The 27159-nt window shown below is 39.5% G+C and overlaps 3 protein-coding genes across 7 annotated transcripts; 2 read left to right on the top strand and 1 right to left on the bottom strand.

Moving 5' to 3' along the window:
* Window positions 1-2095: 2095 nt before the first annotated feature.
* LOC103414821 (BEL1-like homeodomain protein 9) lies at window positions 2096-5575 on the top strand. Its single transcript, XM_008353190.4, has 4 exons — window positions 2096-2628; window positions 4178-4551; window positions 4663-4723; window positions 5091-5575. Exons 1-4 carry the CDS (start codon window positions 2251-2253, stop codon window positions 5463-5465), a joined length of 1188 nt encoding a protein of 395 aa, XP_008351412.1. The 5' UTR covers window positions 2096-2250; the 3' UTR covers window positions 5466-5575.
* Window positions 5576-18575: 13000 nt separating this feature from the next.
* On the top strand, window positions 18576-22448 carry LOC114826114 (uncharacterized). Of its 5 annotated transcripts, none has more exons than XR_011583066.1 (9): window positions 18630-19132; window positions 19505-19681; window positions 19773-19922; window positions 20251-20352; window positions 20442-20512; window positions 20638-20705; window positions 21043-21161; window positions 21289-21376; window positions 21964-22115. XR_011583066.1 is itself a non-coding variant. In XM_029105903.2 (7 exons), exons 1-7 carry the CDS (start codon window positions 18887-18889, stop codon window positions 22203-22205), a joined length of 1056 nt encoding a protein of 351 aa, XP_028961736.1. In that variant the 5' UTR covers window positions 18576-18886; the 3' UTR covers window positions 22206-22448. The 5 variants fall into 5 exon arrangements, 1 of the variants encoding a protein (XP_028961736.1); XR_011583065.1 differs by having other exon boundaries at window positions 21019-21161; XR_003774972.2 differs by having other exon boundaries at window positions 21043-21376; window positions 21964-22448.
* Window positions 22449-22762: 314 nt separating this feature from the next.
* On the bottom strand, window positions 22763-26489 carry LOC114826112 (protein DA1-related 2-like). The gene is made up of 13 exons (XM_029105901.2): window positions 26292-26489; window positions 25975-26141; window positions 25316-25403; window positions 25135-25206; window positions 24902-25025; window positions 24646-24766; window positions 24477-24560; window positions 24271-24390; window positions 23930-24142; window positions 23786-23848; window positions 23572-23693; window positions 23414-23472; window positions 22763-23299 (listed from the first exon to the last, which is right to left on the bottom strand). The coding sequence occupies exons 1-13, from the start codon at window positions 26335-26337 to the stop codon at window positions 22953-22955; spliced, it is 1626 nt and encodes a 541-aa protein (XP_028961734.1). The 5' UTR covers window positions 26338-26489; the 3' UTR covers window positions 22763-22952.
* Window positions 26490-27159: the final 670 nt, after the last annotated feature.

Raw genomic sequence — 27159 nt, 5'->3', positions numbered from 1 at the left:
TAAAATCCGGGATTTTGAAACCTCTAAGGTATTCGAACTGTTCCACATAAGCCGGATACGGATGTATAAATTTAGGAAACTTCGGCCCTTTCTTCATGGCTGAATCGATCATCCGTTGGACCTCGGTCATATCGACGGGTGTTGCTTCCACTCTCTGGTCTGATCCGTCTGACCTACTATTTGATCCTCCTCCTCTCTCCAAGTTAATTGGTTTGAGCCAAGCAGGGATTGACTCGGCCGGTGCACTTGGTAATAGATTATTTCTCGGTGGCAAATGTTGGGCAAGATCGAAAGTCCTACCATCGCTAACCTTACTAACCAGTATTTCGAGTAATCTGGTTTGTGCCTCACTGGTATTGTGTATCACGTCATGAAGTTTATCGATTCCTCGACTAAACGTCTGTTCAACCGTCCGAGATTGCTCGTCAAGCTGTTTTCGAAGAAACAACCTTGTTGGTGAATCAGATCCTTCGCCACCATCCTCGTCACAATCCTCTATTATCCCTTCATTAAGAACGCAGGTGTTTCTGTCGAGGATTTCAAGACTGCGAAACTGACCACCGAGATTAACTTCCCTTTCTCGGCGAGTCGCGCTCGTGGACTCAGGTGTTACAGCGCTGATGGGATTCTGCGCCTGTGGTACACTGTGTCCTGTATTCTGAGTTGGTAAATCGGCTGTTAATTTTCCCATAGCTGTTTTCTTTTTTACCGATCGTGTTTCAATTGGCATGAACTTCGTAGTTTAGCACTGGGTCCCACTGGGCGTGCCAAAATGTTGACCCTAAAAACTACCAAACCTATGTGGCGCGCAGGCCGAGTAATCTATAAGTTAACTACATCCTTCGGTGAATGCGAGGCATGCCAACTCGTAGGCCGAGCTCGACCGAGGAGTAAATTTGTTGATGTTACGTTGGGTGCACGACTGACTTCTGCATCTTGCGATTGTGATCGAGGAAGGAACACGTCTCGGCCTCTTGGTTTCTCGAACCTGAAGACAAGGCTACTATTCTTACGAAGTTCACGAATCGTCACTGTCGGATTCAGTCACAGTGATGTTATTCGTCAGAGTAAACTCACGCCGAATCGACACCAAAGTGTAAGAGCATAAATACTCAAAGCAAATATAAGTCTTAATAGTGAACGTGGTTCGGCCGTCTGAATGCCGAACTCTAAACCCCACTTGAGAGTATCCAATCATACAATAACTCGGCGTGCAATGCGCCGAGCAAACTGTAATACCTCACTTCGCCGAGAAGGCTAATGAGATGACCTCAATCAACAAGGATTCGGAAATGCTTCTCGACCGAGACTTGGATAGGTAACCAACCGTCCTCGCCGCAGTGCTGTTGATGCCAACGGAAGATGTTGCGAGATCGGTTGATTCTACAGCGACAGAGCTATCTATGCTGACTTAAGATATCACCGATTGCTTTCACAGTGTTGTTTATGCCAACGGAAGATGTGTCAGTGAAAAAAGAATAAAAATCTCAAAGTTGTTGAGAGAGTTTGCGTAGGGCAGCTGTGTGTTGAATTAGAGAGGCCTTGAATGATGCACAGCCTCCTCTATTTATAGCATTGGATACCTTTGAAGCCGAGTTAAAACCCTACTCGGACTAGGTCTTATTCTCCTGATCAAACACCAACTCGACCAATCTTACTTTCACTATAATTGTGAACCTAGTCCTTTATTGAGCCGGATTCGTTTCCGGGTTATTAACCCTGCCGAGACTCCTTATTGCGCCAGAACTCGACTTGTCTTGCAGCATGACCTAACCAACCTAGGTTTGGAGGCCCACGCACTAAACGATCCATGGTACCCTTGTCGTAAGGTCTTCTGAGCCGAGAATGATCATATACTCGACCCAAACAAATATTTTGAACCCAAACAACTATGATTTACCTTGAGTTAATTTTCTAAACCACTCATAGTACCTAACACGATACGATAGAAGAATATTGCATAGTATACGACCTCTATTATCTCTTTGAAATTGTCATTACCATCAATATTTTATTATTTTAAAACAATAAAAAAGATGCAGATCATGAGAGTACCCAAAATAATATATATACACATATACATTTTCACCCATCCCGTCGATCCCTCTGTCTTAATTCTCTGTATAAATATATCTTTGGTAAACATTGCATCACTCTGTCCCAGCTCAACCAAAACACCTTTTCCTTCCCTTCATCAATTCATCACATCTCTGTCTCTCTCTCTCTCTTCAAAACCTTCACAACACATCCATGGCGGACGACGGCCTGGAAGCCTTCCACGTGCCCCAACAGAGCAGAAGAGACAAGCTCCGTTTCACCCTCCAAAACCACCCACCCCAACCACCGTTTTCTCTGCCTCTCTTCTCCGAATCCCGCCATTACGACGGCGTCTCTTTCCGGGCCGGAGAACTCAGAAGCTCGGTTCCTCTGGGCCCGTTCACCGGCTACGCTTCGATACTGAAGCGGTCCAGGTTTCTGAAGCCTGCCCAGCAGCTCCTCGAGGATTTCTGCGGGTCGGTTCTACCCGACTCGGATCCTCCTCCGCCCAACTGCTGGAGCTTTTGCGCCAAAGATCACCGGGTCGACGTTCAGATGAAGAACTCTCGGCTGACCACCATGCTGGAGGAGGTATATTATACACCACTAATTAATTTTAATTATACGTACTGCACTTTTCCATATCATCAATATTTTAATTTAATTAAATCTAAATCGTAAGGATGAAGATTATAATTCGTGTGCATAAATGCATGTTCCTTTTTATGAGAAATTTTTTAATGTAACACAGTTCTATCATACAAGTATATAATGATACTACAGTTTAGAATTTTGAAAAAATAATTATCTAATTGTATTATAACATTTTGAGTATCGAAATTATTTTAAACACATTAAAAAATTTCTTCTCAAGAGTACTTACGCCCTATTTATAATTTCATATACTATTAGATAAGAACATATAAATGTCACAAAAATTAACCAAAAAATGTTTCTAATTAAGATGTTAATCTTTGATTAAATTAATATTTTCTAAATTTTTAGATGGAATATGGGTCAAATGTGGGAAGATATTTGGATTTAATACAGTACTGTAGTAAGAGGTTGATGTCAGGGAGTCACATCATATGATTGATTTGTTCAGTAGTCATGGCCTAAAGGATGTCTTGTCTTGTCACAAATTAATTTTTTTCAACTGTGTATTGTTTCTTATTGGTTTGTAATTTTATCTACTATTCATTTTTTTTTTTCACCTGTCATAATTAATTATCGGGTGATAGATATGGCACATGATCATGTATCTGTAAATGGATGGGATCGCCCTAGGTCAAATCTTATCCATTCCAATCAAGAGTTAATTTTAAGAGAAATTTTATGAAGATTTTTTTAAAATGAAATTATTTATGAATTCTGACATTTTACAATTTAACAATTTAACAGCAGTATTGTAAAATATTATGCAAAAAAATATAAAATAACAGAGAATTCATGAGAAGTTTTATTTTTGAGAAAATCAATTAGCATTTTTCTAATTTCAATCGAATTGTATTCATTATCTCATTTATGTTATTTCTTGTTAAATAAGATTTGGATTACATTCCATCATCATTGAATTTAGTAACTTCACTGTTGTATTGTATTCATTTGTTGATTACTTGATTTTGTATAGTAAGTAATTAGTTGATGGGTATTTTCAACTATTTGAAAAATAGTGGGGTTACCTACACATTATTTTTTACCTTTCACACATTTTCTATAATTTGATTCTCTTCAATGAGTGGAAAGTAAAAAAAAAAAGGTGTAAATAGTGCCACCCTTCAAAATTTTCATGTTGATAGGGTTTAGCCACTTTATGTTAAATTAGAGCATATATATTGTCTAATAAAGAAAAGAACAAAAATAAATGATAATTATGCGAATCAGATTATTATCGGATAAACTTTAATTCATATTTAATTAATTTTTTCTTCCTAGAAAATAATAGAGAGATTTGAACTCGAATAGAAGGGATAAGTCACATTGCCCTAACCCCACTCTGCTTGCTAACGTAGAAATATAACTGAATTGTCCATAGTATTGTGGGTCTAGTGGAGGGCACAATGGACTTTTAGGCCCAAATAAAGAAAGTTTTGGCACCCAAGTCCCCTTAAATTGTGTTCTCACATCTCATGTTTCCTAGGTGTACAAGAGGTACAAACTATACTGCCAACAAATGGAGTCGGTGGTGGCATCATTTGAAACCATTGATGGACTTGGAAACGCAGCCCCTTACATATCCCTTGCCATCAAAGCCATCTTGAAGCACTTTGGTTGCCTGAAGAATGCCATTTTAGACAAGCTTCAATCCGGAGGCAAAACGTCGCTTGGCGATGAAGAAACTGAAGGGTTTTCTGTAAGAGGCATTCAGAACAACCAGAACCCAAATGATCATTTGAATTTGAAGTTGACCACCACCAACAGCCTTCGTCAATCGGTTTCCCGGTCCCAGAGAGGTCTCCCGGAGAATGCAGTGGCTGTGCTGAGGACCTGGCTCTTTGAACACTTTCTGCACCCGTTAGTTATTTCTCATTTTCCATTAATATAATTCAACAGCTCAATTAGAATATCAATTCAATAAATTGGTAATTTGGTATCTTATGACTTAGGTTTTGTTCAACATTTCAGCTATCCTTCTGATTCTGAAAAGCTGATGTTAGCTCAACAGACGGGCCTATCAAGAACTCAGGTGAGACAATTTTTCGTTGTTGCTTCTTGCAGCGTTCTTATCTAATGTGAGGAGGGGGATTCGAGCTCGGTGCATGGTACCCTAGCCTACTTGGCTATGCCTATGTCGGCCAAGTCTTTATTTGGTTCATTTCTATTAGGAGATATTAGCACTGCCCCTGGAACTTATGACCTTCCAATTCGTCCTCTCGGCTTTCGGTCTGGTTCTAAGCCCCCTTTAGATTTTATGATGTGCAACATGCCTGCCGCTGTCAAATTTATCACAATTTCTGATAGGATTCCCCCACTGTAAATGAATGAAACTTACCTCAATTTGATATCTGCCGCCGCCTGCCGTGTCTATTTATCTTCGGACATATATATTGCAGGTTTCGAATTGGTTTATTAATTCGAGAGTGAGAATCTGGAAGCCGATGGTGGAAGAAATACACATTCTTGAAACACAGCAGGCTCAAACAATTCCAGACCCAATGAACAAGAGTGTAAAGGCACCTCTTCACCCTTCTGCAGAGAATCCAGTTCTCCATCTGGGGACCCCGCCTATGAACTCTTCTAGCCAAAAAGCTCAAGACATCCAAACTAAACGCCCTCGAAAAATCCAACACGATTTGCCTGAGCAGGGCGAGACATGGATGAGGAATGCAGCTAATGGAAGTTTAACGAGCAATGATCTACAGAGAATTAGCAGAACAACCGAAATAGATGAAGTTTCCTTGGCCTTAAGCCTTAAAGCGAGAAAGTGAGCACCTCGGAAAGGATTAGGGTGTAAAAGGAAAGATCCTGCTGCTGCATGTTTCTACAGGGCAAACTTTTGTTAACTTTATCTGTTATGGGTAACAAGATTTTGTTATTAGTTGTTTGTGTGTTAGATATTCCGAGAGACAGGTCATCGATTCACTCCTAATTACACTTAACTTAATCACCTATTGTTATCACAAAAAAGCCAAGTAATATTAGGAGTGAAATCACACTCTTATATGTGTTATTTTATTTTCTCAATTTCCTGATGTGGGATTATATTCAACACATCCTCTCATGTGTGAGAGAAAGGTCATTGACTCACTCTTAACCACATTTAACTTAATCACCTATTGTTAGGTGTTGGGTTTTATCATAAAAAGCCTAAGTATTATTAGAAGTGAAACCATACACTTATATGTGTTATTTTATTTTCTCAATTTCCTGATGTGAGATTATACTCAACACACCCTCTCATGTGCGAGCACAACATAGTGGGTCACATGGGAAACGAATCCTACATCGGACATTAAGCGTTGAAGCAAGGTATTACGATAAACTCAGTAAGTCGGGCACAACACGTCCCATAGGACCCACAATCAAACCCGCTCTTATATAATGTCAGATATTTAGAGAGACTCATTGGCCTACTCTTAACCATAACGATATTATTCCAACTACTTATTGTTGAGTGTTTGAGTTTATCACAAAAGGCATATGTATTATTAGGAGTAGGACTATACACTTATATATCTTGTATTTTATTTTATTTTTTTTCAATTCCCTGACGTGGGACTTAAAACACACGAAGCGAAAAAGTTATCAAAAATTATTATGTGATACTGAAATACCGTCTCGTAGCATTACCAATCCAAGTGAGTTATAACATGGTTCAGTTAGAGGGCAACAGCTAATGGGATCATGGCATTGATGCTTTATCCTAATTTATGTGTTACATTCTCTTAGATATTTCTGAATTTCTTTGGCATTATCGTGACGACTAGTCACAACCCATGATGGGTTTGTAGACATTGGAATCTTGTTCCAAATTATGCTTTAATTTGCCATCAACGCTAATCAATCAAATAGGAATAATAAAAAAGATTAAAAGTAACGAGATCATGGTCTTTGCACTAACCGCCATCAATTCTGTATTGTTATCAAAGAGAAAGTTTAAGAGCATCTTTTAAAATTTCACATGAATAATAACAATAAAAAATGTTCATATCAACAATAGCATTAATTCTATCTTAATTGTTATCAAAGAGAACGTTTACTGTTTTCCAACTAAAATGCCAATTCTTATGGCATTACATGGTTGTCAGCAAAAGTGACAACAACTTCAAATCCATTTTTAATTGAGTAATAAATGATTTTTTTATCATTTTTATTTTTATTTTTTGTTTTAAAAATAGTTATTCAAAACATATTAATAGAATCTTCTTTGTCAACCAAAAGAAGGTGAAAAGACTATTTAATATTTTATCACAATAAAAAAGTTAAGGGCAGTAACATAACTTTATAAGGCAAAAATTTACTGTTTTTGTTTAAGTACTGGTTTGGTACTAAGGTGCTTTTATAAATAGTAGATATTAAAAAAACTAAGCTCAAAAAGGTGTTTAGTAAACACTTAAAAACAGTTTATTCTCACAGTTTTGGGTGAAAAAAAGCTGAAAACGTGAAGCAGCAAAAATAAGCTTATTCTCATAGCACAGTAGAAGCAGTTTTTTTTCAAAGCACAGCAATACCAAACCAGTCTTAAGTCTCACCTACATGTGACTTTAAAATCTCTAAATTTAAAAAATAAATAAAACCAAATAAAAAATAAGCATCTCTTCTCTCTCCTTACTCCCACGTTCTCTCTCACTCTCTTCATCTCTCCTTCAATTTTATAAACAAAATAAAATATTTGACACACACACTTTGTATGTGGGCATATACTAGTTACAATTATGAAAAATAAATGGGCATATACTAGTTACAATTATGAAAAATAAATAATGTAATAATTTAATTTAAAATATCAGATGGAACAAAACTTTATAAGAATCAAAATGCCACTTCAAACTTAAATTATGTTTAAAATTTGATCTAAAGTATGGGAAAATAATTTTCGCATTTATCTTTATGCATTCTTCAGTTTGATTAGGTCAACAATGTTTCATTAAAAGCGTTTGAAATTCAATTCCTCAAGAGAACCATGTTAATTGGAATCTTGAATTCAAACATTTTAAGAGATCATGTTGGCTAGGGTTTACTTTGATTTAGGAATACGAAAAAGATAATATCTTGCTTGGACTCAAAGCCATCCAAGTTCCACTTTCTTTTTACAAGTTCATGCAATCAACCTACCACTAAAGGGAAGAAGAATGATGTTCTGCTATACTTTTTTGTATATAGTTCATGAAAGTTATACCATGTCAAAATCACATTTGGGTCACAATTAAGGACACTTCTCGTTTACTTTTACATTAATGCGTAAATCATATAATTACGCGATTGTGTAGGTGTCAAATTTAGAAAATGTGATCCAAATATACTCATAATAACTTTTCATACCATTTTTTTTTTCTTACTTTTCCCTCATAATTAAACTAAAAGACTAAATTTTCTCTTTCTTTTCCATTTTATTTCCCCATTGTTTTAGAAAGCTAGGAGCTAGTTGGTCTCGGGATAAGAACCTAGCGCCTAGGGGCCTAGGTGAAACATAGACAAGTTATTTAAGTTTATTATATAACAATACAAACATATAAACAAGTGACTACACTTGATTGAATACATAAAATAGAATATGGATTCAAAGTTATTTTACAAGAAAACTTAATGTTGTTTCACAAGAAACTATCTCCAAACCCTTAACCTAAAAAAATAAAAATATTGAACCGCCTAGGGCAGCCTAAAGCCTCCTAAACTGCGTAGGCCTAGAGGCTTCACCCTAATTGAAGCACTCGGTCTCTGCCTAGCGTCTTGGCGGCTGCCTAGACTTTTTATTTTTATTTTTTTTTAACAATATATCTCCAAGTTCACCAAACATGAAAACATGACAATAGAATGATATTGTTTGTACCATACTTGACCAATCCCGAAACTACTGAGCACCGGTCAACGTTATACCGTCAAGGACCCAAAAGAGTTTCCCTCCAACCAGGAGGCCAATCACAGCACGACACGTGTTGACATCATAAGCCAATCATAGCGCGACACGTGTCAACATCAGAAGTCAATCACAACACGACACGTGTCAATGTCAAAATGAAACTACAAACTCTCTTCTATAAATAGAGATCATTCTCTCACAATATTTCCTAATGTCATTTGTACTAAATCATTCACTTGTACTCACTAAAGGAGAGCTTGAACCTATGTACTTGTGTAAACCCTTCACAATTAATGAGAACTCCTCTACTCCGTGGACATAGCCAATCTGGGTGAACCACACACATCTTGTGTTTGCTTCCCTATCTCTATCCATTTACATACTTATCCACACTAGTGACCGGAGCAATCTAGCGAAGGTCACAAACTTAACACTTTCTATTGTACCAAAGTCCTCACTGATTTTGTGCATCAACATTTGGTGCCGTCTGTGGGAACGACACTTAGTCCTACTCTCTTCAACTTTGCCAAGCTGGTTTCCACCATTCGTACACTCTCTTTTGACCAGGCATCCCTCTCCAACATGGGGAGCGAATGAAGCCACATCACACAGAATGACACCCCTCTTGCACCTAGTGCGAAACAACGAAAGAATGAAGGAAATAGGGTTGCTCTTCAAGCTAAAGTCGATGAGCTAAAAGCTCAGAATAACAAGATAGCAATGAAGAATGAGGTCCTCCAAGAGCAGTATGAGAAGCTCTTTGAGACGCTCCACGAAACTAGGCGTACTCAAACACGCGAGCTCGTTGCCCGAGTGGACATCAACCATCATCTGGATGCCCCCCAACTCGGAGGGTCACCTCCCTTCGACATGGGTATCCTTGATGAGGAGCGAGCTAATCATCAAAACATTGATCAAGATGAGACTTCTCTCAACCCAGATGCTTCAACCCAAAGCATAAGAAGTGGAGGAAGACACCTCCTTACAGAAAGGTTGGAAGGATCAAAAGTCGTTTATCATGACTGCCGAGACTTCCTAAAGCAACGTCGAGAAAATCCCCCACACATATGCTCGAAGATCAATGACCCAAGGGTTTCTTAAAGACTCGGTCCCTTTCCACGACCCAGGCCAGCTGCCAATCTAGGGAAGGAATGACAGGTCTCAGAGGAATATGAAGGTATAAGGGACTCTGAGGTATTCCGACAGACTCGCCCTAGAAGTCAGTACGACGAGTCCAAGAAAAAACCACACGTCATTGCTCAAACTTTCCTACTTTCAAGAGGCGATTGAGACTTACAAAAGAAATTTCTAGTGGTACATGACTCCACTCAAGACCCTCTTGTCCTATAGCTCATTGAGGAAGTAAACAAGTTGAAGGCCGAACGTCAGGCCGAGATACCTGACTGGAACCAACCCAGGCATGGCCCTCTCACAAGAAGGATCATCGACACCCCCTTCAAGCGAAGACAAAACAAAAGCTTGGTTTACAACTCTATACTGGAATGGAGGACCCAATTGAACACCTTAACCTCTTTGAGTCCACCATGGCATATCAGATGCACACTGACGAAGAGCGATGTCTCTCTTCCCCTCTACCATCTCTAGCGGAGCTCTAAATTGGTATTGTCATCTTCCACCTGAGACAGTATACTCATTTGAAAAACTGAGGAAACTGTTTGTCTCTCAACACATTTTCCAGACCAATCGCTTGCATTCTGCAGATGACTTGTACACTATTCGTCAAAAGCCGGACAAGTCACTACGAGAGTATGCCGGTCGCTTCAGCCATAAGTATTCTCGCTGCGCTGAGACAGATGACAAGACCGCCCTCAAGGCCTTCATAGCAGGCTTACGTGATTGTTTCTTCAAGTACATGATCAATGCCAACATTTGGAAGACTTACTCTAAGGTGATGGCACAAGCTTACAACCACACATTCGCCAAAACAAGGACATACCAAGGGAACCCCATATGGTTAACCCCAATTAACAAGTAGGAAGTGGAAGTCAAGTTCTACCAAGTGAGGAGATGTTGGCCATTCAGACACCCATTGCATCATCTCCTGCCTCATTTAGCTGCTCGTTAAGTCATCAAACATATATGTCTCTTGGTAAGAGGAAAGATTTTTACTCTCAGCAAGCCCATTACAACAATAGGGATAAAAGTTCGTATCAAGGCAACCAGGGGTGAACGTACCATCGACTATTATGACTATGGGGCCAAGCCTCACTTTTTCAAAGTGGAGGACTAGGTACTGAAGGAAATGCTATTATAAGAAGGCATACACATTACAAATGTTTTGACTCTCAACAGCTTGAGATCTTTTGTCACATAAGCCATTCAACAAATATTTAAAGAAGAGGGAATTCAGACAACTTATTCTGAGTCTTTTACGTTCCTAGCACTGAAACACTTGGTCTACGCCGACCTACCCTTATACTCCAACTCAGAGCTTCAACATGCGTACTTTGACACCAAGTATGTGATACTAAGTGCTACAACCAACATGGTTCACATATTAAAAACATGGATCCCTTCATGCATAGCAAAACATTCATAAGCATTACTCATATCAATCAACATAAACATTATACATTCCAACACATTTATACATAAACATCATACATTCCAACACATTCATACATAAACATCATACATTCAAACACATCCATACATAAGCCAACTGTGCTTCGAAATGGTTCAACATACTTTATGTCTTCGACACTTGCCACAATGTGCCTCGACACCTTGCCCTTATTCTCACTAACCAGGTGATGAAATGTGAAGAATGAACTCATCTTCATACCACCAACAAGGTGATGAAATGTACAACCCGTACTCTCCTTCATGCCACCAACCAGGTGATGAAATGTACAACCCGTACTCTAATATCATTTGGCAACTTGCCACTCATGCCACAAACCAGGTGAAGAAGGAACTCATCTTCATGCCACCAACCAGGTGATGAAATGTACAACTCGTACTCTCTTTCATGCCACCAACCAACTGATGAAATGTACAACTCGTACTCTAATATCATTTGGCAACTTGGCACTCGTGCCACCAACCAGGTGAAGACGGAACTCATTTTCGTGCCACCAACCATGTGATGAAATGTACAACCCGTACTCTCCTTCATGTCACCAACCATGTGATGAAATGTACAACTCGTACTCTAATGTCATTTGGCAACTTGCCGCTCATGCCACCAACCAGGTGAAGAAGGAACTCATTTTCATGCCACAAACCAGGTGATGACATGTACAACCCGTACTCTCCTTCATGCCACCAATCAGGTGATGAAATGTACAACCAGTACTCTAATATCATTTGGCAACTTACCACTCATGCCACCAACCAAATGAAGAAGGAACTCATCTTCATGCCGCCAACCAGGTGATGAAATGTACAACCCGTACTCTTCTTCATGCCACCAACCAGGTGATGAAATGTATAACCCGTACTCTTCTTCATGCCACCAACCAGGTAATGAAATGTACAACCCGTACTCTAATATTATTTGGCAACTTGCCATTCATGCCACCAACCAAGTGAAGAATGAACTCATCCTCGTGCCACTAACCAGGTGATGAAATATGATGAAAGGTGATGAAGGAACTCACCTTCATACCACCAACCAGAAGACGAGTGGTACAACTTGTACATGTTAACTCCTAACATTCACAAATAATCAAAAACCCTCAAGCTTGACGACTCAACTAGGGGAGCACTTATGCCCAACAAGAGTTATAGTCACCAACAAAGTCTTATTGCAAGCCAACAACAACTTCAGTGCATGGCATACGAAGATCAAACTTTTTAGCCCTCTTGCAGCTGCTTCAGACATTTACCCTCTGTAACAATGCAAACACTACAACTCGTAGAAAGCTTCACACTCTTGATCAAGACAGTGTGAAACAAAACCAATTTATGATGCCAATAAAAGCTTCATCAAATGAGTCCAACCATAATTCTCAAAAGCTTCACACACTCTTGATCAAGACAGTGTGAAGCAAAACCAATTTATGGTGCCAACAAGAGTTTCATCAATGGAGGGCAACTACAATTCTCAAAAGCTTCACACACTCTTGATCAAGACAGTGTGAAGCAAAACCAATTTATGGTGCCAACAAAAACTTCATCAAAGGAGTTCAACCACAACTCTCAAAATCTTCACACACTCTTGATTAAGACAGTGTGAAGCAAAACCAATTTATGGTGCCAACAAGAGCTTCATCAATGGAAGGCAACCACAATTCTCAAAAGCTTCACACACTCTTGATCAATACAGTGTGAAGCAAAACCAATTTATGGTGCCAACAAGAGTTTCATCAATGGATGGCAACCACAATTCTCAAAAGCTTCACACACTCTTGATCAAGACAGTGTGAAGCAAAACCAATTTATGGTGCCAACAAAGCTTCATCAAAGGAGGTCAACCACAATTCTCAAAAACTTCACACACTCTTGATCAAGACAGTGTGAAGCAAAACCAATTTATAGTGCCAACAAGAGCTTCATCAATGGAGGGCAACCATAATTCTCAAAAGCTTCACACACTCCTGATCAAGACAGTGTGAAGCAAAACAATTTTATGGTGCCAACAAAAGCTTCATCGATGGAGGGTAACTACAATTATCAAACCTTCGAGGCAAATTCAAGACTGTTCGAAACAAATTCAATTTATATGGTTCATCCAAACCTTTGACTACTACAAGGTGTGGCTTGCATCATAATCTCTTGCTCAATAGTGTGGAAGAAAAATTTGTATATGTTGTCTCTCCCACATTTTCAAATTTCTAGTTTCCAAAAAAAAAAAAAGGAAATTCAATAAAGCTTCATCAATGGAGGACAATTACAAATTCTCAAAAGCTTCACACTATCTTGATCAAGATAGTATGAAGCAAAATCAATTCATGGTACCCAACAAAAGCTTCAACTCCAAAGTTTCACCTACAAAGCTTCAACTCCAAAGCTTCACCCATAAAAACTTCACCCACAAAAGTTTCCCCACCACAAAAGCTTCCCCCACCATAAAAGCTTCACCCACCACAAAAGCTTCACCTACAAAAGCTTCACCCACAAAAGCTTCCCCCACTACAAAAGCTTCACCCACAAAAGCTTCCCCCACCACAAAAGGTTCACTAACAAAAGCTTCACCCACCACAAAAGTTTCACCTACAAAAGTTTCACACTATCTTGATCAAGATAGTGTGAAGCAAAATCAATTCATGATACCCAATAAAGCATCAATCTCAAAGCTTCACCTACAAAGCTTCATATATATATATATATATATATATATATTTTATTTATTTATTTATTTTTTGGAAATTCGAAAATTCAAAAATTCGAAACTTCGAAAATTCAGAAATTCAAAAATTCAAAAATTCGAAAATTCAAAATTCAAATTAAAAAAAAAAATTGCCTAGGCATCCTCTTCTTTGGGCCTAACAACTTTCATAATAAATATATGTGAATGGGTAGTTTTAGCCTACCACTTAGAAAGGAAAATTGTGAAGTTTTGTTACTTTGGAAACTTGGCTACTAGCAAGACACCTCCTTCGTCAACTCCCCCGACCGGAGACTTAGGGGACTCCTATCATATGCTACTGCACCTTGATACTCGGAAGTCTCACGACCACTCAGTGACTTGGATTTTTTCAAGTCTCCAATCGAGAAGTTTTCCTCACTCGGGAAATTAAGGGAGCACTACCTCAACCTACATGCTTCACTCACAAAGCTTCAACATACAAGATTCAACAAAATGAAAAATTCAAAGAACTTAGTGAAGAAGGCATTGGTGTATTTAACACAATACGTTGAAATGAAGCAAAACTTGTTTATTGATATCTCCGATAAATTACAAATATGTACATATACGTGAATCAAAATAAACAAACAAGAGGGAGCCTTCACAAAGGTTGCTCAGGAGAAGTCTCAGCAGTCGGCAGAACCCCAAAAAGAGGAGGCACCAGATGGTGATTATTCGGAGCCTCAGTACTAGGCAGAACCCCAGAAAGATGAGGCATCGAAGGTTGATAATTTGGAGCTTCATTACGCGGTACAACCCCAGAAGACGAAGGCAATAAATGCCTTTGGAACAAACCCACAAATCTTTGATGATCAAGTAAAATCTGACCATCAGATTCCTGCAGCTGGTTAAGCTTCATCTTCATGTTTGTAGCATAGTCATATGCGAGCTTGTGCAACTGTTTATTCTCATGTTTGAGCCCTCTGATCTCCTGTTTGAGACTTATCACTTCAGTCGCCAATGATTCAACTTGGCGGGTTCGAGCAAATAGGCTTTGGGCCATATTAGACACATAACCTACATACTGAACACTGAGAGCCAGAGAATCCTTAATAGTTAACTCATCAAACCGTTTGGAAAGTAGTCTGTTATCTTTGGGAGTGAGAAGGTTTTTGGCCACCATCACAGTGGTCATATCATTCTTCATCACAGAGTCCTCAACGGTAAGAGGACCAGTAGGGGATAAGAAAGATGAGCGCCATATATTGTCTTAAGAAGGCATGGTTGCCTTTTCACCAAAGTTCAAGTCAAAACGATGGTTGGATGGGCCAGACATTCTCAGAAATGATGAAGGAGAAATGAGGTGCAATAAATCTCTGAAGTAAGAAGAAAATTCCTACAAGCAATAACTCTCTGAATGTACTTCTTGCACACAATTGGTACCCTTATAAAAGAAAGGGCAACATGGCCGTTGGTTCAAAAATCAAAGAGGCACCAATCTCCGAATTCCGAAGAGGCACCACTTTCCACATGCAACATCAGCTCCTCGGGTACCACAAATAACTTTGCCAAAGATCTCTGACAAAGTTTAGACACATAAATTTTGAAGGTCCAGCTACCCTACTATTACCCACAAAGGTAAAGGAACAGCACCACTGCTTCATAACTAGAAAGTCCCAATGTGTGTCAACCTCTGTGCTCCGTGGCAAGGCAGATTGGCAAAAATGTCCAACCTTTACTCACATTCGAGAAAACACTCCCAACAAGATTGCTTGCTCAAAAATCGAAGAGGCACCGCCCTCCGAATCTCGAGAGCCAAACTCCCAACAGGATTACTTTCTAAAAAATCGAAGAGACACTGCTCTCCGAATCTCAAAAGTCAGACTCCCAACAGGATTGCTTTCTCAAAAATCGAAGAGGCACCGTTATCTGAATCTCGAGAGCCAGATCCCCGACATGATTGCTTGTTCGAAAATCGAAGAGGCACCGCTTTCCGAACTTCGAGAGCCAGATTTCCTTAGATAAAGCTTGTCTGCAATCTTCATACGCAACATCAGCTTTCCATATACCACATACCACTTTTTCAAAGTACTCTAACAAAGTTAAAACACGTGAAGCTTGCAGCTCCCATTACATTGCTATGACCAAGAAGGGCAAAGGAATAGCACTACTACTTGTTGTTAGGGATACTCATATATATGTCGACCTCCATCCTCCACAGCCAAGCAGACCTACAATTAAAAAAAATGCTCAACTTTTTTTCACATCCGAGAGGGCATTCTCAGTAGAGTCTCTCAAAATACTCAGCTTCTTTTCCTCCCGATAATACCTCTGCAAACAAGCCACACCAAAGCAAGAGTATCTCATATCATCAGGGTTAAAAGTAAGAGTATCCCATATCATGCTTTTTTCCTGTCTTTTCCTTTGGCCTTGTTCTTACCTGTAAGACAAAGAGAAAGAGAGCAATCAGTCAGCACTTGGAATAAAGCTTCCAGTCAGGAACTGATTGCTTGGAACCCCTTACCTGATTACTTACCTGGCATTGCTCTCGAGTACTCATCTTCAACATCTTATGCTTCCAGAGAAAATACCACATATGCTTGAGGAACAGATAGGATAAGTGAGAAGGATACAAGGAAGCATGTGGAGACAAGCGTAACAGAACACGTGCCGATACATCCACTACTTTGTCAACATCAAAAGCCCGTATCATCAGGGTCGAACGTACTCTAAATTTGATGGACTTGTTTTGACCCTCAAATTCTTAAGTCGGCCTTATACTCTGAAGGAAACCAGAAAACCCTCCAGCCCAGTTCAAGAATAAGCTTGTGGAAAATTACTTTTTCAAAAGCAAAAGTATCTCATATCATCTCTTCTCCATTTGCTTCTCCTCATCCTTGATGCTATTTACGACACAAGGAGAAAGAAAACAATCAACCGGAAGCCAAAGTCGAACCTTCGATCCAAGTTGCTGGCTTGGAAGTCTGATTGCTTACCTTGTCTGGTACCTCCTTCAGCAAATCTCCTAACTCAGCGATTTGGGGGACTCCTACTATAGGGTTTATATCGCACTTGACCAAGCCCGAAACTACAAGTAAGCTTCAAGTGAAATTGATACATTACCTTGTGCATCTTCATCGGTTAAAGATACCACCCATGGATGGAGGAAAAGTACTTCCAGAGAAGATGCCATATCTACATATGAGACAGATAAGGCAAGTGAAAATGATACCACACTTCGGTACTTAGAAGTTTCGTGATTACTTAATAGCTTGGATCTTGCAAGTCCCCAACCGAGGAGCTTCCCTCACTCGGGAACTTAGGGGAGCACTGTTTGTACCATACTTGACCAATCCCGAAACTACTGAGCACCGGTCAACATTATACCGTCAAGGACCCAGAAGAGTTTTCCTCCAACCAGGAGGCCAATCACAGCGCGACACGTGTCGACATCAGAAACCAATCATAGCGCGACACGTGTCAACATCAGAAGCCAATTATAACACGACACGTGTCAATGTCAGAATAAAACTACAAACTCTCTTCTATAAATAAAGATCATTATCTCATAATATTTTCTAATGTCATTTGTACTAAATCATTCACTTGTACTCACTAAAGGAGAGCTTGAACCTATGTACTTGTGTAAACCCTTCACAATTAATGAGAACTCCTCTACTCCGTGGACATAGCCAATATGGGTGAACCACGTACATTTTGTGTTTGCTTTCCTGTCTCTATCCATTTACATACTTATCCACACTAGTGAGCGAAGCAATCTAGCAAAGGTCACAAACTTAACACTTTTTGTTGTATCAAAGTCCTCACTGATTTTGTGCATCAACAGATGTATTTTCCATTTCCTAGAAAAAGTCATGAGAAAATGAGGATAAAAAATGCTAAGTAGTCGATGGGTGTAAATTGATTTTGCGAAACTGTTGGTTCGTAGTTCAAAATAAAAAAGAAGAAAAGAGACAAAAAAAGTATGAATAGTTAGTCTCTCAAAGTCCTACGTGGCAGCCAGGTAGTGGGGAGAATGCAGTAAACCGACTTATTACAACAGAATCGGATTCCCTCCGGATCTAAAATATCTGAGTCTAAGAATCAAATGATATGGGCTATTGAAATTTGATCTAACGGCTACAAATAGGAAGTCCCTTTAACAGTTATAATAATTGTAGTCGTTGAATCAAATTTCAATTGCCTAGATCATTTGATCATTGGGCTCATTTCCTTTAAGTTCGGAGGTATCCGGTTCCTATGATAACAACGTTAACCTTGTCAACTGTCACCAAAGTATTTAGGAGGCAGATTGTCTGCCCTCCTAGTTGTGGTGCCCTTCCATGCTCTCCTATTTTGTGCGGTCACGGTTAAGTCACGTAAACATTTTATATTAATTTTTAATAGAGATAATAAGACAAAAAATAATAAAAATATAAAATGTTGACATGATTTAACCATAACCGCATAAATAAGAAGGCATGGAAGGACATCACAACTAGAAGGGCAGCCAATCTGCCTCCAAGTATTTACCTATGAAAGTACGCCTGCAAACTTGAAGCTGCGAGCGCAAAGCATATTCGAAAGCCAAAATAATCGGTATATCAGATATTCCGCGACAGCAATAATTGTCTGCATCCAGTTTTATTGTAACACGACCCACACCGTGGACGTTCCACTTATTGACGTTTACCTATCAACGTCCTTTTTCAGTAGTGAATAGAAAACCGACACTTGTCTGTACTAGAATAGGACTGACCGCACTGGAGCCGTAACTGCCGTCTTAAGTGACGACGACGCAAAACCCTAATCTTTCTTAAAACGCACCGTTGCCCCCGAAGCGATCCAAACGACGTCGCCTCGTACATTCTTCTCTACCTTCCTGCGTTCAAATTAGGCAGAGAGAGCATACGAGAGGAAGAAGGAGCTCCACAGCAGAAGCACAGAACTGCGTCGGGGTTCCTGCAATTTCTAATCTTTAGGGTTTTTCACAACGTTCAATTTCTCTCAGGCTTGGGCAATTGGGGGTGAGGTTTCTTCGTGGTGAAGTTAGGGGATTCTAGGGCAACCCAGAAATGCAGACGGAGGCGAGAGTTGGGGTGGTGGTGGAAGGAGGGCAGAGATCTCTGAATACCGGCCATGGAGGCGTGGCCGTTGAAGGTGGAGTGAGGACGCTCGCGCAGTCGCTGCCGCAGAAACAGCCGAAGCCGCTGCACCAGTCTCAGATCGGTGCGGTGTCACAGTTTCTCGCCGGAGGTGTCGCCGGCTCTCTCAGTAAGACTTGCACGGCACCTCTCGCTCGCCTCACTATTCTCTTTCAGGTGGGTCTTTTTCCTTTCTTTTCTTCTTCTTTAATGTTTGGTTTTGCAAGCTGATTGGTGAGTTTTTGTTTAATTTATAGACTTGTGATATATTATTTTGGTCTATGGTGTGTTCTGTTTAATGAAATTTGGTTAAAAAATGAACTTTGAATTAAAGTCGGAGTTTTCGAGTTACTGATCAATGGAAGATTGGGTTTTTTTATGCTTTAGTGAACAACGGGTCATGCTTGGTTTTAGTTCTAATGAAAATTTGGGTAAAAATTTGAACTTTGAAATGTCGGAGTTTTCGGGTTACTGAACAAGTACAGAATGGGTTTTGTTATGATTACTGAACGACGGAGCTGCTTTGTTGATATCATGCTATCATTTTAGGTGCAAGGTATGCACTCGGATGTTGTGACGATGCGAAAAGCTAGCATATGGCGTGAGGCCTCCAGAATTGCTAGTGAAGAAGGTTTTAGAGCTTTCTGGAAAGGAAATTTGGTGACAATTGCTCATCGTCTTCCTTATTCTTCGGTCAATTTCTATTCATACGAGCAATATAAAAAGGTTGGTAAAAACGCTTGGTTCATATTACCTTCATACAGTTCAATTGTTCAAGTAAGTTATTTTGTCATTGCTTGATGTTTATGTGGTACAGTTTTTACAAAAAGTTCCAGGACTGGAAAATCATAGGGACAACTTGAGTGCAGACCTTTGCGTGCATTTTGTGGGTGGAGGATTGGCGGGAATAACAGCCGCATCAGTTACATATCCTTTGGATCTTGTAAGGACGCGCCTTGCAGCTCAGGTAAGACCATATTGGCATGTTTGGAAAGAAACTGCTTTCTTTTACTAGATTTTATTTACTGATTTGTTAAGTTGAACCATTGATTGACATTTTTGGGAATGCTTGCCGTGTTTTGTCATTGGTAATTGGCGTATGCTTTTCTTTAACACTTCCCCAGAAGTTACAGTCTAGTTGTATATTGAATCAATACCTACAGGGGAATGTGTTCAACTGTACGCTGAACCATTTCATCCTTTTTGGATTACTGTTTGTTAGTCTATGATTGAATTTAAGCTCTCTGCTTTTTCATGTGCATTTTGCTCCATATTCATTAGTTGGAAATTTGCAGACAAATGTGATGTACTACAAAGGAATTTGGCATACGCTGCGAACTATTACCCGGGATGAGGGTATTTTGGGTCTCTATAAGGGACTCGGAGCAACCCTCTTGGTATGCTCATATTGTTTTCTTTTAACTTCATTTATGCCTATGATCCTCTTTTGGTGTTTATTCTGACTTCTCTATTGTCTGTAATGCAGGGTGTTGGGCCCAATATAGCTATCAGTTTTTCAGTGTATGAGACCTTGAGAGCTTCTTGGCAATCACATAGGTGGGTTTCTTTATCAATCGAGTCTGTAGTTTTTTGGTCTTATATTACAACTACCTTTGCATCCATGCTTTCTTTAGGCTTAACACTATAATGCTAATTTGCTAATTTTGTTATCTTCACTTCAGGCCCGAGGATTCTACTGTGTTGGTTAGTCTTGCTTGTGGGAGCCTTTCAGGAATTGCATCATCAACAGGTGAGTGATCTTACACTTTCTATTTTCTCTTGAAAAGTGATTCTATATAGTTTTTTTGTGTCAGATAGTCTGGGTGGTTGTTCTTCATGGAAGTCATAGTTTGTAATTAATGCACATTTTCCTTTCACTATTTACTACTTCGATAATGATTTCTGTTACATATTTTATTATGTAATTTTGGTGAAATACCCCAAATCTAATCTGATGCATTGAAATCTAATTACAACAGACTGTTACGGTTAACAATTTGGTTGAAATAATTTGGTTTGTTTAATTAGAAATGTCAATAATACATAAAAGTTAATGTACATAGATGTTTTCTATGCTTTGGATGCAGAGAAAACAGGTTGTGGTGCAGGCTCTGCACCAAGTCTCTAACCAGACTGATCTCTAGAGCCAGAAACCTGACTGGAATGGTTTTTTTTAATTTGGTATCTGGAGAATCTTACTATCTTAGTAAGGAAGCTGACAAGAAATCTTCTGTGCTCCATCATTCATCTAACTTAATTTTTTCTTATGATAAAGATCTTGTTTTGATTAACATCATCTTTCCCACGTTTCTTCGGTGACTTGTCTCCCAAAGGTTTGCAGTCGGTTCTATTATAGGGTGGAACTGCTCTCAGGTGAACCTATATCTTCAGTTATCAAATGTGAGAGGTGTCCTCTTTGAGGTATGCTTCTCACTTAGGCTTCCTCTTTCCAATGGCTTCATAGTTATTGTGATCCTTCATGCCCTCACCAGTGCATGAGGGGATGTCCTTGGGGTGTTGCCTTCACTTGGATCATAATCTTCAAATATACTTTCCTTTATTTAAGGCTGACTGTCTTCCATTATGTCATAAAATGCAAGTGTTGGAATTCAAAATCATTTGCTGACTGACCTGTAGAATATTTGAACACCTCATTATCATGCCCGAAAAAACTAAAATTCGTTAAACCTGCACTGGATTGTCATGCTGCATAGTGGTGGTAGTTGAACAGCCAATATTACTCAATCTGTCTGGGAGTGATTGCATAGTGCTAGTAGTCTGCTCATATGTTTTAGGTTTATTTTCATTGCTTTGATCTCTGTTGTGCCTTTTTTCTCGTCTTGACCTGTCATGTGTTACTGTCGATGCATTGTTATGATTGATTTGTTAACGGTTCGATATCTGATTTCATGACCTTGGAAAATCTAGTCTTGCAACAGTATTATAGTATGATGGTATGCAACAATGGTGTCCCGCTCTTTTCATTTTATTCTCATTGTATTATGCAGCAACCTTTCCATTGGATCTTGTGAGGCGGCGGAAGCAGCTGGAAGGCGCTGGTGGCCGAGCCCGGGTCTACACAACAGGCCTTTTTGGCACATTTAAGTACATCTTCAAAACAGAAGGGTTGCGTGGCTTCTATAGAGGAATCCTACCAGAATACTACAAGGTGGTACCCGGTGTTGGTATCTGTTTCATGACGTACGAGACGTTGAAGATGCTTTTAGCAGACGTCAGTGCTGCTATATAGTTTGACTAGATACTCATCTTTCCGAAAGCGATGCTGTAGGAGGGGCGTGAACGACGCTGTTATAACAAAATCTCATGGTGGCTAGTTTTCCGATGCTGCCGCGAGGAACAGATTTTTCCATGTATAGATTGACGATCCTATATCTCTCACATTTAGAATTTGTATGCGAAGCAACTCTCTTGCAGTTACCAGAAATATTCAATCCTATTTCAGAAATCTTCAATTTATGGGACGTTTCCTGCAGCTGTAATTCATTCACCACCTAATCACACTTCTAACGCGAGTTTCTCAGCGTAACTGTCACGGTTATATCGTCATTCATCTATACTATTAGACTCAAATCACTAACATTACTTAGTAGTGTGACCGTCACCTTGAAAAACTAATCCGTCTCCAGAAATATGCTCATCTTTCACAAGAATTTTTCTATACATTGGGGAATCGCTCATGTGCCCTCCAGCTTGCTCTCATACGAAGAAATCTGTCACAAAACCTCTCTCAGAAAATTCCATAACGCAAACTCCCTTAAAATTTATAGAACAAAAGAATCACTCATCTCAAAGAAAAGAAATTCATTAATATTTATTTGTTATTTATTAATATTTGATTGGAAGAGTGACAATTTGAGCTTGTATGCTTCCGGGACGAGCTCAATCCGTTAATGTTGAGCAAACTAATATATCTTCAGACTTCAATGGCCGTATAAAGGCAAAGACATCAGTGAAACAGCAACATTATTTTTCGTCGTTACAATGGGAAGTTTCCAGTGAGGCGAATGTGATCCAATGTACGACGCAAACCATACTTGTTGGCAGCTGCATTGGCTGTTCGAAACCCTCCTCCGTATGCAGGTGAAGAATCGTTGGCGATTTGGTGCATGAAAAACTCCCCTAGTTTGTGTTCAACTTTCGATTTTCCACCTTTTTTCGATGAAAACGTGGAAGAGGATGAGGAAGAGGAAGCTGAGGATGTAGATGTAGATGTAGATGAAGACGGCATGTTTTTGAATTCCGGCATTACTTCTGACTCAAGCCACATGTATGAAAGCACCTGGCAGATGCCTTCCTCTACCTCGGGATTAAGGTTCCGGTAGCCTGCATTGTCAAATTAAACAAGAAATTGAGTCCAATAAAAAAGGCGGGCGAGGTTCAGGGCTTAGGGTTTCGGGTTTAGGTTTGTGTGAGGAGAGCTTTGGAACTACATGCTACCTTTGAGGCGTAACCAGCCGTGCATCAATTCATGGGCAAGAATGGCACCTGTTAGTAACCTGCATCCAACATGAATATTGAAAACGATCAGATGAACTTTGAGTAGTGCTAGTCTTCTACAAGTAATTTTTTTAGTTGAAAGAACGGACTAGCATTACCTTGGGAGGCCATAGAGAACAAGAATGGCGGTAACTTCGCATTTTCGAGTCAATTTCTGAGGTTGTGTTCTCATCCCGGTAAATGGATTTTTTTGCCCCCCGATTCTCGGCCTTTTGAGGATCTGATTAGAAAATTCGTTGAGGTCAGCTTCACGAATCATTTCAATTTTAAGAAAGAAGGAAAGAGAATTAGTAGAATCGTCTAAATTCGTACACTGGTGACAGTCTGCTCTTCCGAAAGGCATAAACCTCTAGTCTCGGGCATGTGGTGGAGGCCCTGCAAAGAACCAGTTATGAATTAGAAGAATTCCTCAAGCCGAAAAAACTCAAACAACAGAGCCAGGGATTTCGACATTACACTCTTTTCGCCTACAATAGCTTCGTTAAGTGCTTGTCTTTCGACAAGAAGCATGGGTATTTGCTGATCCAGTTGCATGTTCATCCCTTCATAATAGTCTCGTATAGTGTGATACAGCGTCTGACAGTCATCGGTGTCCATGATAGCAGATTCCATGCACTCGAAGCATATACTCCGCCCGTCACCCAGTGAAACGTACCTTGCATCCCAAGACTTCAAATGGAAGAAAAAGAAGAAGACAGAAAATTTTGATTTAGCACTCGTGATGTTGCATTTTCAAGAAATACTTGGGAGATACTAGTTTTCGAGGATAAAATTTTCTTGCTAGTTTAGATTAGTACCTCTAAGCGTTCGCAACTGCAGCAACGAGATGTGTTATCATGTTCATGTGCTGGACAGTACTTTTGTGACCAAAACGGATGGCATCTGTACTCGATCAAACCAGCTCGATTTGTTGGAATCTGAAAATTTTCAAAGCAAAGAATTGTTTATGTCGAAGTAGGTTACAATAACATTTCTATTTATATAGAAAATAGACTTTTCTTACAAATTGATGGCAAACTTCACACTTGGGGTGAGCCAGATCTTTAAAGCAGGACTTGTGATATGGATCCCTCCCTGACAAAGAAAACTTTGATCAAGAGAAAACATCGGTAAGAACTAGACCGTAGTGAAAAAAAGAACACAGTCGTTCGAGTCCAAGGAAGAGAAGCTACCTCATTCTCAACAATTGGGTGGCCGCAAGAACGGCAACAGAAGCACTGGGGATGAAAAAAAGTCCCCATGCAACCCAGGTAGTTGCCATAGCCTATTTCGCGTTTACAACCGCCACATATTCTGCTAATCAGACACAAAAAGCACAAGATTAGTAGCAGCTACTTTCAAGCTTCATTAACAAAGCAATTTGGTATGCAAACAAACATTGAACAAGCTGAAGTTCCTAAGCTACGTGAAACCCAAAAAAAATGTTACCTTTGTTGTGCACAGGGATAATACTGTGGATGAGCTGGGGCATATGGAGGATGCAAAGGTGGATTCAGACCTTCCTGAAGTGACCTAGCAATCTCTTCATCTTTCTCTGTCTGCCATCTGTGTCCTGGGAATTGAAAATTTTAAATCCTCAATAACGACATTATGAAAACACGCGCGCACGCACATACAGAGGGTTGTACTCAGAGTTCGGATCTTGAAGAAAGGAAGCCTACCACTTGGTTTTTTCAGACCTTCCTGAAGTGACCTAGCAAGCTCTTCATCTTTCTCTGTCTGCCATCTGTGTCCTGGAAATTGAAAATTTTAAATCCTCAATAACGACATTATGAAAACACGCGCGCACGCACACACAGAGGGTTGTACTCAGAGTTCGGATCTTGAAGAAAGGAAGCCTACCACTTGGTTTTTTCAAATCTTCAGCCAGAGACACTGCAATTGCATGGTCTAACTCCTCTTTCTCCTTCTGTGCTCTAGAGTTGTCATCCTGATCACGAAAAGACAACGAAACTAATTTAGAAATGCACCCCAATAGTTCCAGTAGTATACTCGGATTCTCACTTGTCGTTGTAGTTTTCCTTGTTGCACTTTCGTTCTTATAGTTTCATACGTTAGCACCATTTAGTCCAATTCATCAAATAATCCTTCCAACTTCGATGATTTTTTGAATGAGAATATGTGCACAAAAAATTGATGGAAAAATCGACTCAGTTGACGGATTCGACCAAAGTGAAAAACATAACGAAAATGTTACAAAAATAACCTACATATGGATGAAAGTGAAAATCCGATTAAAGATATAAGCACTCAAAATCAACTGGGAGTTTTTAAAACCCCATATCTTGCAATCTCAAGAAAAGTAAATATTCTTAGCATCCACCCATTTCAGATTGAATCCCTTGTACTGCAAGCAAAGGGCATATTTTGCAGCCGAAAATCGAAAACAAAAATATGCCATAAATTTTGTAATCCAAACAAGAACAATACTAACATATATGAACAATCCGAATTTAAGAAAACGTGATCAGAAAAAATAGGAGAGGGATTGGTGTTCAAACCAAGGATCGAGGTGGCGCCTGCCAAAACGTGTTTTCGTCACCAATAAGCTGCGGATTCCGGCTACTACCAGCGGCGGCTTCTCGACGACTAGGCCCATTCCTGAAAAGTTTACTGAGCCATTTCATAAAGCGCGACTTCCTCTCTGTGTTCGAAGAAACAAAATCCCCTGCTTACCACAAATATTTCAACATCTCCCAACTATAAAAACAAAGTCCTCTGTTCCAACAATACAAGGAAACAGATCCCCAGATAATCAACGATTGAAAAAATTAAAGTTGAATATATATACATATACGTGTATATATATATGTTATACCATAAATACAAGGGTGAGAAAGCTGGTTGACACCTGAAGGAGCCATTGAATGTTGAGCTTCTTACGTATAGGAAGAGACTAAGAGGACTTCGCCGGAATCACGAAGAACCTTGAAAGGGACGGTTACAGAGAGACAGAGGGAGAGAGAGATTACGTGACAGACGGCTCGAAAGAAAAGAGGGAGGAGAACAAGGCACCAGGCATCGTCAAAATTAAAAGGCCGAGAGAGAAAGAGAGAAAGATGGCAAGAGAATCTCCGGGAGAGAAAGAAAGTGATTTTAGAATGTAGACAGAGAGACGCAGAGAAAGGCTCAGATTCTTGGCTTCCAAAGCAATGAAATTCAATTCATTTCTCTCAAAACTCCAACTAAAAGAAAACTCAACTTCATATATTTGTATATGCACATGCAAATATACGTATTAGTCCTTCTACACGAAGGGTTAACTGTAGTTCTGTTTATCCATGACATGTTAACAATTGAAAGGTCAGAGTATCAACAATATCGGCACTTTCTCCCTTCAACTTCCGGTCTGAAATAAGTTCTCTCTTTTCTTTAGCAGCTATGGCAAGAAGTTCTTTACTATAGTTGTCTCATCCCAACGTGATTCAAGTTGATTTTCTCTAAAGGCGTATTACATGTACCTATCAACACTACAATTTTAGTGTATGACATATTAATAGGGACTGTTATTGACACTCCAAAAATCTCATTCTATATTCCTCATAAGTATATTTTTCTTTGCAAATATAAAAAGTTTGGAGTGTAGAATGAGATTTTTAAAATGCTAATAACAATTCCTTATTAATATTGTCTGTTAGTTTCATAAAAAGTTTAGGAGGAGTGATTACTCTCTCACCAACATCTGG

This window comes from Malus domestica, chromosome 07 (genome assembly GCF_042453785.1).
Source record: "Malus domestica chromosome 07, GDT2T_hap1".
NCBI classification, from domain to species: Eukaryota; Viridiplantae; Streptophyta; class Magnoliopsida; order Rosales; family Rosaceae; genus Malus; species Malus domestica.
Note: the sequence above shows the minus strand (reverse complement) of the source record. Positions and strands in the feature narration are given on the sequence as shown.

Excerpts from the sequence above, each read along its gene's own strand:
- LOC114826112 (XM_029105901.2), bottom strand. The coding sequence starts at position 26,337 with ATGGCTCCTTCAGGTGTCAACCAGCTTTCTCACCCTTGTATTTATG. Across the intron at positions 24,391-24,476 it reads GTGAAGTTTGCCATCAATTT|ATTCCAACAAATCGAGCTGG; the intron begins GTAAGAAAAGTC and ends GAAAATTTTCAG. Across the intron at positions 24,143-24,270 it reads GCAGTTGCGAACGCTTAGAG|TCTTGGGATGCAAGGTACGT; the intron begins GTACTAATCTAA and ends TTCCATTTGAAG.
- LOC103414821 (XM_008353190.4), top strand. The coding sequence starts at position 2,251 with ATGGCGGACGACGGCCTGGAAGCCTTCCACGTGCCCCAACAGAGCAGA. Across the intron at positions 2,629-4,177 it reads TGACCACCATGCTGGAGGAG|GTGTACAAGAGGTACAAACT; the intron begins GTATATTATACA and ends CATGTTTCCTAG. Across the intron at positions 4,552-4,662 it reads TTTGAACACTTTCTGCACCC|CTATCCTTCTGATTCTGAAA; the intron begins GTTAGTTATTTC and ends TCAACATTTCAG.
- LOC114826114 (XM_029105903.2), top strand. The coding sequence starts at position 18,887 with ATGCAGACGGAGGCGAGAGTTGGGGTGGTGGTGGAAGGAGGGCAGAGA. Across the intron at positions 19,923-20,250 it reads GGACGCGCCTTGCAGCTCAG|ACAAATGTGATGTACTACAA; the intron begins GTAAGACCATAT and ends GGAAATTTGCAG. Across the intron at positions 20,706-21,963 it reads AGGAATTGCATCATCAACAG|CAACCTTTCCATTGGATCTT; the intron begins GTGAGTGATCTT and ends TGTATTATGCAG.